General features: G+C 37.2%; 1 protein-coding gene across 1 annotated transcript in view; it reads left to right on the top strand.

Moving 5' to 3' along the window:
• The window catches only part of CDC14A (cell division cycle 14A), a 195,742-nt gene extending 184,690 nt beyond the window's left edge, over positions 1 to 11,052 (top strand). Inside the window, exon 17 of the mRNA XM_059885067.1 lies at positions 9,072 to 11,052. Coding sequence (XP_059741050.1) covers positions 9,072 to 9,101 — 30 coding nt within the window. The 3' untranslated portion in view covers positions 9,102 to 11,052. The remainder of the gene's footprint in view (positions 1 to 9,071) is intronic.
• The last annotated feature ends 1,011 nt before the right edge of the window (positions 11,053 to 12,063 follow it).

Here is a 12,063-nt window from a genome sequence, read left to right as displayed (position 1 = left end):
TGCTATGCAGTTGTTTGCTGCTGGCTCTCTGTTTTACCCATGGCAGCGTATATCTGTCAGTGCTGCTTCTCTCCGTTCATCCCACCCACTCCTTCCCCTGCTGTGTCCACAAGCCCATTCTCTATGTCTGCATCTCTAGTCCTGCCCTGCAAATCGATTCATCAGTACCATTTTTCTAGATTCCATATATATGCATTAATATATGTATTTGTTTTTCTCTTTCTGACTTACTTCACTCTGTGTAACTGGCTCTGGTTCATCCACCTGTGGCATTGCCTTAAACTTGATGCAGTTTTTCAGCCAAGAAATACTAATACTGTCGAGATCTTGAGCTCGGTCTCAGTATTGAACCACATCTTTGGCTTTCTTTCAGCATTGGTATTCTTCTGTTCCCTTCCCAGGAGACTTGGAAATGTCAGTTGACAAAGCATTGCTTTGTTCTGAGGTCAGCATGGTCCCAATAATGCCTTTAAATGTGTATAGATATTATATAGATACACACAGTGTTTGCAGACTGTTGTGAGCCTTCAGCCTTCTGATATTAATGAGGTCATCATCTGTGTGGGCTTTGGCATCCTCAGGTTCAGTCTCTGATTGAAGGTTATGGGAGTGGAAAGAAAGGATATAAAAAAATAGTATGTTAGCTTAGCTGCTATAATAAAATACCCTAGACTAGCAGTCTATATGGAGAAGGCAATGGCACCCCACTTCAGTACTCTTGCCTGGAAAATCCCATGGACGGAAGAGCCTGGTAGGCTGCAGTCATGGGGTCACTAAGAGTCGGACACGACTGAGTGACTTCACTTTCACTTTTCACTTTCATGCATTGGAGAAGGAAATGGTAACCCACTCCAGTGTTCTTGCCTGGAGAATCCCAGGGACAGGGGAGCCTGGTGGGCTGCTGTCTATGGGGTCGCACAGAGTCGGACACGACTGAAACAACTTAGCAGCAGCAGTCTATAAACAACAAGTCAATTTATCACAGTTCTGGAGGCTGAAAGTCAGAGATTGGGGGCCAGCGTGTTCAGGTTCAGGTGAGTATTCTCTTCTGGGCTTCAGACTGTCATCTTATTGTATCCTTGCATAACTGTAAGAGGGTGATGAAGCTCTCTGAGTCCCTTTTATAAGAAGGCCAATCTCATTCATGAAGTCTCTGTTCTCATGACCTAATTACCTCCCCAAATCTCTACCTCCTAATACCATCATATTGAGGAGTTTGGCTTTTTTTGTTTTAAGATTTTTTGATGTGGACCATTTAAAAAATCTCTATTGACTTGTTTCTGTTTTATGTTTTGGATTTGGGGCTGCAAGGTATCCTAGCTCCCTGACCAGGGATCAAACCCACACCCCCTGCACTGGAAGGCAAAGTCTTAACCAGTGGACCATCAGGGAAGTCCCCAGCTTTACTCTTTAGCTACCAAGCTTCTACCAGCATTCATGACAACTGTAACATTTTTCTAATCCTTAACATCATCAGTGATTTATTGATTACCTCCTATGTACCTTACATTGTATTAGCTGCAATGCTTATACATCATCTTCCCAACCCAAGAATTGAACCAAGGTCTCCTGCATTGCAGGTGAATTCTTTACCAATTGAACTATGAGGGAAGCCCATCATCATATTTATTTAACCCATAATTTACAGATGAGGAAACCAAGACTCAAAGAGGCAGTGACTTGTTCAGTCTCGAAGCTGCTTCCTTAGCTCCTGTGATCTTTGTTTTTATTCATTTGGAATTCCATTTCATAGACCTTCTTACTGCTTAGACCATTGCTTCTGATATCTTGGATTCTATAAGGCTCCTCTCAAACATTTTCTCCTCCTTACCACTAGCTCCTCCCCATGACCTCTTTATGACCCCTGCCTGTTCCCTTTCTGTTTACTTCCTTCTGTAACCCACATAGTCATTTCTGCTTCCTTTTTCCAACATTCTCTTTTCCGCTTGAACTTTTTTTCTATAGCCACTTCATCACTAGCCTCCAAAATTAGATCAGTTCAACCATCTCCTATCTGTTTATAGTCTCTTCTGAGCTCTGTTGGAGAAAATCCCATGACTGTCAATTGATTCCATTTCAAATAAATTTCTAATTTACTCAGACCCTTCAGTGCTCATGATGAGTTTACCTGGCCTATCTTGGCTTCCTTTCTCTTCCCCGCATTTGTTGTTCTGTCACTAAGTTGTGTCCGACTCTTTGGGGCCCCATGGACCGCAGGACACCAGGGTTTCTTGTCCTTCTCTGTCTCCCAGAGTTTGCTCAAACTCATGTCCACTGAGCCAGTGATGCCATCCAACTGTCTTGTTCTGTCATCCCCTTCTCCTCCTGCCTTCAATCTTTCCCAGCATCAGGGTCTTTTCCAATGAGTCATTGACTGCTCCAAAACTTTTTCACATTCTTCATCAGCACAAATCCTCCAACCTCCAGAGGCTGAGAACATATAATTTTTCAGGAATAATTCCCCTTAACTGCCCTCTTTACTACCTCAAAGTATATCTGCATCTGACTTGTCCTTTTATTCCTTTTCAAAAACAGAAGCTCTCCTCTTTTTCAGTGGTAACTCCACGAACCTGAACTATTCTTTGTGGACTGTTTCTGGGAGTTGGCCTGTGCACAGCCTTGCTCTCTTATATCTCCAGTCTCTTACACCCTGTTTGCCTGTCTCTTCACCTGCAATCAGGTACAGGCCGGTCTTACCAATTGCTTCCCTCAGTTCTGCCACCTCTCATAGTGTCTCCTTTATGGCCAGACTTGGACAAGAAAGGCATGTGCACCGCCTCCTCCCCGCTCCCCCCTCCTCCCCAACACCCGCTCCCCGCGCCCCCGACCCTGCCCCCCGCCTTCTGGTGAGTCTTTTCCACTGGCTGCCACTGACTTCTTTAAACCAGATCTGATGATCTCTTGTCAGTTTTCATTCTTCTTAGTTTTTGTGCAGCATTTGACGATACTGACCACCCTTTTCTCCTATTATTTTGGTCCATTTTGAGTTTTGGAATATTATTTTCCTGTTTCTCCTCCCCTTCCCATTAAATAGTTACCTGTTTGTCTTTGTCCACCTGCCCCTTTATGATTTTTCCCCAGTCTCTGACCTTGGTCCGCTTCTCTGTGTGGGTAATCGTCTCCTCAGCATTGGACTTACATTTCTACCTTCCCCTGGGCAGTACTGGAGGAGGATACATGCCCTTCATTGGTCCTCTCCTCCTCTTGTTTCCTGGCTAAATGTATCTTTGTATATCCAGTCATCTGAGCTAGAAATCTGAAATTGTCTTTGATGCTACTTCTGCCTTTCCCTCTGCCACATCCAGCCACTAAGTCCTAGCAGTTTTCCCTTGAAATATCTGTATTTTGTTGTCCATTCTTAGCACTGCTGCCTTCACTGAGGTCTCCATGGACTATTGAAATAGCCCTTTAAATTTCCTTCCTCTATTTTGCTGCTGTGCTAGATTTCTGAGACAAGCTGCTCAAACTATTCCTGTGTTCAGAATCATTCAGTATCTCCACTTCACACACAGGGTCCGATCTGGATCCCTGGCCTGCCTTCGGGGCCCTTCTCCATCAGTCCATGTGCCTCCCCACCGGCTCTTCTTCAGCAGCTCCAGTCAGCATCCTGACTCAAGCTCTGCCTCCTGCCGAGTCCTAGCACAGGTGGTTTACTCTGCTTTTCCACCTGTCTCTGCTTGGTTATATATTTCCTGGCCTGGCTCACTAGTTTTCTTTTTGATAAGGCGTTTGTGACCCATCCAGGCAGAATACCTTTTCATCTCTTACAGGATTTTGTTCACAACCCCCTACCCCCAGCCCCCACCCCGGGTTTCCCGAGACAATCAGCTGTATGTGATTCTCTCTCTCTTCTGCTGGCTTTAAAGCTTCTCAGAGACATGTTTGTTTTCTCAGGTTCCAAAGTACAGAAAACGCCTAATAAATATTTATTGAACTAAACATTGGTTAGCATATCTAGGTTCACACATGTTAAGCAGAGGGCTAATTAGGGGCCCGTTATTATTGCAAGCACAGGAAGCACTAATAGCAAGCACACAACGCTTCAGCGTCAGCTTTAATACACAGTAATCTGAGAGTTTATTATTTTCTAGATATGTGACTTTACTAAAATAAGAGAAACTACATTTTAACCAAGCTTGCATCAATATAATTTTGGTGTTCAGATGAACTGAAAACTCATGTGATGGTTGGCTGAGTCAAGTTGGGTGTCAACAATCTGTCACCTAACAATTGAGCTCTTTATGATTGTTGAAGAGCACATATTAAGTTCCTCCAGAAAAAAGAATCTATTAAAAGTTATGTAGGAAGGGGAGAGAATAGTTATATAGCATTTTAGTTAACTAAAATCAGATTGTTAAATCTTTGGGTCCCTGACCTGCTTAGAGAACACTATAGAAAAATGCTTACACTTCTTTCAAAGCTGATTTTATCACAGAGCATAGCCTTTTTGTGTTAATATGATGCCAATAAAAACATTATTCAGCTGTGCTTCTGCTAGAGTATGAAATCACATTTGTGGAAATATGTATCAATGCATATTGATATATGCATTGATTATATGCATATAATATGATTATATGCATATATGCATATGCATATCAATATATACATATAATGCATACATTTTGTGTGTTGCTCATTTACAAGCACTACAACTGGAAACTCCATTGCAAAGCTATAAAAAGCCCAGGAGTATAGTGGCAGTTATAGATAAACTTATTTTTACTCAGTGTTTTTTTTTTTCCCTCATTTGTTCACTAAATCTTAAAATACAGGACTTACATGTATGATACCATATTGCCAAATGTATTTTTTCTTTTAATTATCAATGATACCATGAAAACAAAGCACTTTTTAAAAATTGAGTATAGTTGATTTATTGATACAATATTGTATTAGTTTCAGATGTATGGCAAAGTGTGAAACAAATCACTTTTTTCCTTGTAGGTGCTTTTGCCTGGGTAGTTAGAACTCAAACAAGGGTAACTGGTAGATTATTTTTTTCTTCCTTAAGGGACTTGGGAAAATGGGGAAATGCAAGGAAGAAGAAATAAGTGTGGCAAAAGCACATGGCGGTTTTGACCTACATCAGATCACAGGGTCCTTTGGTTCAAGTTGTTTGAACCTTAAGACATTATTGTATTGTTTTGCTGGCAAAGACCTTAACTTTAATTATTCGTTATGTTTTGCTGTTTTTGATAGTCAGTTTATAGTTTTATTTGTTAACTATTTGTATAGTATTTATATTTATAATTATTAGATATTTTTCTACCATGATTAGATAACTGGGCTGTTTAAAAAAGAAACTCCTCCAGAGTAGCTAAATTTTTAAAGTCACTACCTACATCTGCCAAAACAGATTAGTAGCACATTTCCAGAACAGAACAAATTGTCTTGATCTCCTTACCTAACACTATGTTTTGTGTCAGATCCAACTGCTTTCAGAGCAAGAATTCTTGATGGAAGCTTATATTTTGACATAAAAATTTGGGGGGCTGCAATGTAAGGTAATTTTATCTTTCATTTGCAGGCTGGATATTGCTATATTATTCATTTACGGTATTCGTACTGTAAAAATACTATGTAATCATGCTAAACTTGATCTAGTCTTAACTCACTAAACCCTATTGAACTCAATGGGCACATAAACTTGAATTTTCTATATGAGAAATTAAAATCTCTTGGTTATTTAAATAAGTGCTACTTTGTAAAATAATATTTACACCTCAGGTCTCCCTTCCTTTGTAATCATATCTTTGTCTTTGCTGAGGATTTTTTGTTGGTTTTGTATTTCAGATTGATTAGGTATCCTTATGGTAATGATAAAAATTGGCAAGGCCGAATTAAAACTTTAATCAGAATATTTAAACATGGGCATTCTAATAAAGAAAATTCCTTTATGGACTATTACTGAGAATTCTTTTGGGTTCAGTCCTATGGAAAATCATTAAAAAATCTTAATTACAGTAATAAATAGTACATTCTCTTTTGTCTGTTAATATTTCTTTGCTTACTCAGGCTCATACCCTACTCATTATTTGTCTGTGTCAGGTGATAAAATATTCAGTTGATAAGGACTGAATCTCAGGACAAATGCTTAAAGTGTCTTGAGGCATTATATTGTGGAGGCTAAGACTTTGGGCTTTGTAGCCACTGCTGGAGTTCAGATTCCTTCCTAGTTGCATGATCTTAGGCAAGTTGCTTTAATGTTTTGTTCCTCAGTTTCGCCATCTCTAAAATGAGCCGTTCAGAGCATTTAATGAGCTAACACACATAAGATGTTTAGAATTGTGCCTAGTATGTAGAAAGTACTCAATAAGTATCCTTTTACAGAATAATTGACCAGTAGCATATCTAATTTATCAAGAATTCCAGTTAGTTGTACTTCAATTAGTCTATCTTTTGAACAATAAAATCAATAATGATATTGTTTATATAGTACAATGATGCATTTACATTTTTACTGTTAAAATTAAAAATGCTAATAACTGGCTATTGTGTTTTCTGGAACATTGATAGCTTTAGGATACATGTACATTTAGAAGACAAATGAACCAGATACCCTGAATACAACCCCATGATATAAACACGTGGTGCTTGAAATCTAAATGTCATTGTTACTATTGTCCCCTCAGTTAAAAGGCCTTGAAATACTAGTTATACTTTTTTCAAGTGGATAGGTCATGTAGATTTTAACAGTCCTCTTCCTTCCCTAAGTCCACTTCCATTAAGATTTCCATTTTAGACTGAAAATGAAGAGGAGTTAATTTATTACATAACACTGATGTCAGAATAATGTGCTAAACCTGTTTTGATCTGATCTGATTTTTTTTAACTTTATTTACACCATATAAAGAAACCATGGAATATGTTTGGTTTGGTTTTGAGAACTTTGGTATCATATTTTTATCCCACAGTACCTAATATATTCATACTACTGATGTTCAGTCATTGTTGAATGAATTAACCAGCATGACAGAAGACTAATGAATATATACTTCACGTGAAGGATTGAAATCCTTAATATTCTAGGAAATGTTTCCATTTTTCAGTTCCGTGTATATCATGATTCCATAAATCATGTAAATATATGTACAGACATATTTTTTCCGTGTATATTGATGCATGTATAAAACACTTTGCCCCGGAAGAAAGTTAGTTTCACAAAGGTCACTTGTCTAGCATCTGTTCATTTGCTGTATCTCTATTTATTGAGAGTTGATAAAACTTTAAGATACTTGCAAAAACAACTTCGTTATAAATTTTCAAGCAGTCACAGGAGCTTTATAATTTCTGTTAGTGATAACATGAGTAACTTCTAGTTAGAACAAAAGTGAAAGTTAAAATATTGCCAAGAAAACACTGGCCAATGTATAGCCTGCATATGTGGCATCTTTGCAGCTACAAAGAACTTGTGGCTCTGCCCTCTCGGCCTACTGGCCAGATTTCAGAAGAAACTGGGATAAAGCACCTAGAAAAATGGTAGTCCACTTTTAAGCTCTAAATGCTAGGTTGGCAGCTGTTGTCTCACAAGTTAAATGGGCTTCAAGGCATTGGACCAGTTTCACTGGACTTTCTCTTTTATTCTCTCTCTAAATTCAGGTGTATTTACAATATAGTACCCTAAGTTTTGATCATCTCTCCTGTTTTGAAGCCTTTACGTAAACTACATCCTGCAGTCATTTTGCCAAGCCTTTTCCTTTTTTTCCTAATGCTCTTGACCTTTAACCTCTGAAATTTGCAGCCTGAGAGCACACCTACCCCCTACTCAACCTTCCCTTTCCACTCTTTGCCTAATCCTTTGCTTGTGAACAGTGTTACTCTTATTCTGTGTATATTATTGCTTAATGTTGGCACATTTGTCTTTTCACTTTATGTCTGTGTGACAGTGTGGTCTTTTGCCCTTTAAGGGCAGGGACCATAACTTTTGACTCACTGTGTTGATAGATTCTTATGTACTATAGTAAATGGCTGTTGGTAGGATATAAAATTCACTGGGATTTTGAAGCTAATCAAAGATAGTTTGAATCCTTTTGTAACTTATTTGCAAAATGAAGATTCTTCTTTTTTTTTTTTTTTTACTGATACCTATACTATCAAAAAATGGACTGATCTCAGAACTGATGACCTATTAATAAAATGCTGCAGATAAATTTGAAAAATATTTATTGGAGGAAGAGAAAAGGGCATTTGGTAGCAAATCAAGTAAGCTTTGTTTAAGGTATTTGATTAGAATTGTGCAAAAATCGTTAATGTTATGTTTCTTCTAACTGCTGTTTGCTGCTCAAAAATAACTGTTGGCGGATTTGTCTGTACCTCTTTATCTTTTCCTGGCTTATGTCTGTTATCAGTGCATTCTGATTACATATCCCAAGCATGCTCCTTTTATATGTTGTTACCTAATGTGATGTGGGAAAAACTGTGTTTATTTTTTTGAAACTTGCCCACTGTTTATTATGTTATGACTGCAAGACTCTTCTGCACAAAAGCTTTTTGGGTCTTAAGATAAAATTTCAAAGCTAGAAGTGCTTTGTGTCCCCCTAAGTGGAAAGAATTTATAAGGTATTTATAACATTCAAACATTCTTAAGGAGTCTAATTTTTAAATGATGGCTAATTCTACTGCATTAGAAGCGTTAATCTTCATTTGATATGTGTTGAATTAAAAAATATATATTCCTTAAATATACTTTAATAATCTTCAATTTAGCCTCAAATGTCATTTAATGCTTTTCAGTAAAACTCAATAGTATTGTCCAAAGGTAGAAGTGAGTTTAATGCTACCTATCAATTTCCAAATAATACTTAATTTTTAATCACTAGTACTAAATTAGTGAGCCTTTTAAAATATAAAGTTTTCTTGTAATCACTTTACCTTGAATAATAATTGAATATCCCATTTTTAGCAAATCCTTTGTTTCTCTCATCTTCTTCTATTCTTCTTAGTTTGTTTCATATATCTTTTATATAACAGATCCAGGCTGCTTTGTGTTGAAGGGAAAAGCTGCATGATGTAGGAGAACTTTTGTGTGTGATGGAATTTAACCTCAATTTACGTCTCTCCCTGCACAGTCCCTTCAGTCTGAATATGTTCATTACTAAGGCCTTGCCACTCCGGTGAAAGCTGTTCCACTCTTACATGCAGTTTCCTCATCTGGATGAGCAATGTAGAGAGAAAACAACTGCTTGCTGGAAGAATATCTCTGCCTTTTTACCTTAAATTAAAGAGAGCACTCAGATAAGACCTTCATGAGACTTGAAACCAGAAAACTCTGGTTAATGACTACTCTAAATGCACTGAAACTATGTTTATGGAGATGTCAACTTTTTAAGACAGTTTTCATGTTGAATTTGGTATTTTGGAAGGTTAGTTTTAATGTATTTCGGAAATACATTTATTACATTTACATGTACAGTGTTACATTATGTATGTATTGTGAACTTTAAAAGACTATTTTGATAAATTTATAAATATATAAAATTATGTAAAAACTAGACTATATTTTGACTTAGATTTTCTTGCTGTTTCCTACCAAAAATTTGTATTTTGAATTTGTTTAGTATGGTTTTATCTACAATGAATAATAATTCCTCTTTATTAAGAAAAAGTAAAGGAGAAAGGTTTGAGAAAGTGATCTGTATGATTCCACTACGAATATGGCACATCAATTCATTCTTTTGGGAAGTCCGTCTAATTTAATAACTTTATCCAGGTTTCTCTCTTAGCAAGAGTACAATTGTTTGATACGGCTTATTAAGATCATTTCTCTACCCTTTGTTTTTGTTGCTGAGCCATTTAGTTTTGCATCTTTGGAGGTTTTAACAAAATTTAACATCCAGTTGAAGATCAAAATTCACTGAATGTTTTTCCTTGAAAGCATAGTTTTTCTCTATGAAATGACTCAACGGTCCAAATGCTTTTACTTCTTTCCTTCTCACAAAAGAATTCTTAATCCAATTAGAATATTCTGATTTTGGTACGAGGTTTTTGCCTGTATTCACACATGGTCTGGCAAGTTTTAAATCAGCAAAGAGGATTCAAAGGATGCTGCTAAGTAGTTTTCTGTATTAATAAAGGAAACAAGTTTAAGACAGATCACAAAACCCCTGGCACACAGGCTAGCATATCTGAAACCTCACATGAAAATGAAGGGACTCCTAGGTACTTCACAGGCCTTTCATGTAAGTGTAATCTTACATTTAGGGTCCGGAAGCCTGTAAACCTTTTTTCCATGGGGAGTTGGGGAGTATTAGGTTCTCATTGTCTTCCATGCTGCTCAAGAATGGACTACTCAGGCAGTCCAGTGGATTTGTATGAAGTGCTTTACTCTCAGCCACTGAGTTATTTATCAGGTATTTATTAGAAGGGGGTACCTTGAGGCTATTATACATGCTTCAGCAAAACATCTTGTTTATGTCTTACTTTTTTAAAAAGGCATTTGAATGAATGTTTGACTCAGGTTCGTTAACCTTCAAAAACTGCAGTACCAAATAATTGCACTAAACTGATTAAAAAAATGAATTGTATGTTTTAGGAATCAAAAATTAAGTGGAATTAAATTGTATACCTTTTCTAAAGCTAAAATAGTAAAATATTTTATAATGAGTTATTGTAAAAAATGATCAGTTAATTGTATAGGAAAATGATAGTATTTTTTCAAAATTATCGGTGAAAAGTAATTCAGATGATATTTGAGGAGTGGGGGAAAGGGAACCATATAGACAGTTGTAGTTCTGTGAACACTAATTGTGTGCAGCTACTAAATGATTGTAAAATTGACTACTGTAAATTTTCCATAATTATATGTGTATATTAGTCATATGTATCTACATGGGTATGTCTTAAAATTATTTATACACATGTACATACATAGACAAATCAAGAAGAATATGTGTATAATATAGAAAGTATATAGCAAAGTGATTCTACTCCAATAATAAAGATTGACATGTATTTTGTTATGAATAGTTTACCTTTGAAAAGACATTTTGTTCTATTTTAAGGTGTAGAAGAATACACTGCTAATAAATAATAAAAGTTTTATGCAATTTACATTCTCCCTGTCTTTTGTCATTTGGATTTGGAGTATCAATGTATTGAAATATCTTTATAATTTTACATTTAATTCACTCTACATTAAATTCACTTTTGAGTTTCTAAAAATCTCCGTTTCAGATTTTTATTTACTTTCCAGGTTGTGGCTGTTCCTGAATTATGTGACAGTGAGCACAAAGAAATCTTATACTTCACATTTCACAAGAGTCAGATAATATCCAGCCTTGTATATTTAATTTTCCTTTTTGTTAATAAAACACTGTTCATGATCAGTGTTTTGGGCTTGCTTGATCATGGGAAATGGATGGGGAAACAGTGGAAACCGTGTCAGACCTTTTTTTGGGCTCCAAAATCACCGCAGATGGTGATTGCAGCCATGAAATTAAAAGATGCTTACTCCTTGGGAGGAAAGTTATGACCAACCTAGATAGCATAAAAAGCAGAGACATTACTTTGCCAACAAAGGTCTGTCTAGTCAAGGCTATGGTTTTTCCAGTGGTCATGTATGGATGTGAGAGTTGGACTGTGAAGAAGGCTGAGCACCGAAGAATTGATGCTTTTGAACTGTGGTGTTGGAGAAGACTCTTGAGAGTCCCTTGGACTGCAAGGAGATCCAACCAGTCCATTCTAAAGGAGATAAAGCCCTGGGTGTTCTTTGGAAGGAATGATGCTAAAGGTGAAACTCCAGTACTTTGGCCACCTCATGCGAAGAGTTGACTCATTGGAAAAGACTCTGATGCTGGGAGGGATTGGGGGCAGGGGGAGCAGGGAACGACAGAGGATGAGATGGCTGGATGGCATCACTGATTCGATGGACATGAGTTTGAGTGAACTCCAGGAGTTGGTGATGGACAGGGAGGCCTGGCGTGCTACAATTCATGGGGTTGCAAGGAGTCGGATGTGACTAAACTGAACTGATCATTTATGACTGGTCATAGGCTTTGCAGGTGGCTCAGTGGTAAAGAATCTGCTTACCAATGCAGGAGACTTAGGAGACGCATGTTCTAT

This window comes from Bos taurus, chromosome 3 (assembly GCF_002263795.3).
Source record: "Bos taurus isolate L1 Dominette 01449 registration number 42190680 breed Hereford chromosome 3, ARS-UCD2.0, whole genome shotgun sequence".
NCBI classification, from domain to species: Eukaryota; Metazoa; Chordata; class Mammalia; order Artiodactyla; family Bovidae; genus Bos; species Bos taurus.
Note: the sequence above shows the minus strand (reverse complement) of the source record. Positions and strands in the feature narration are given on the sequence as shown.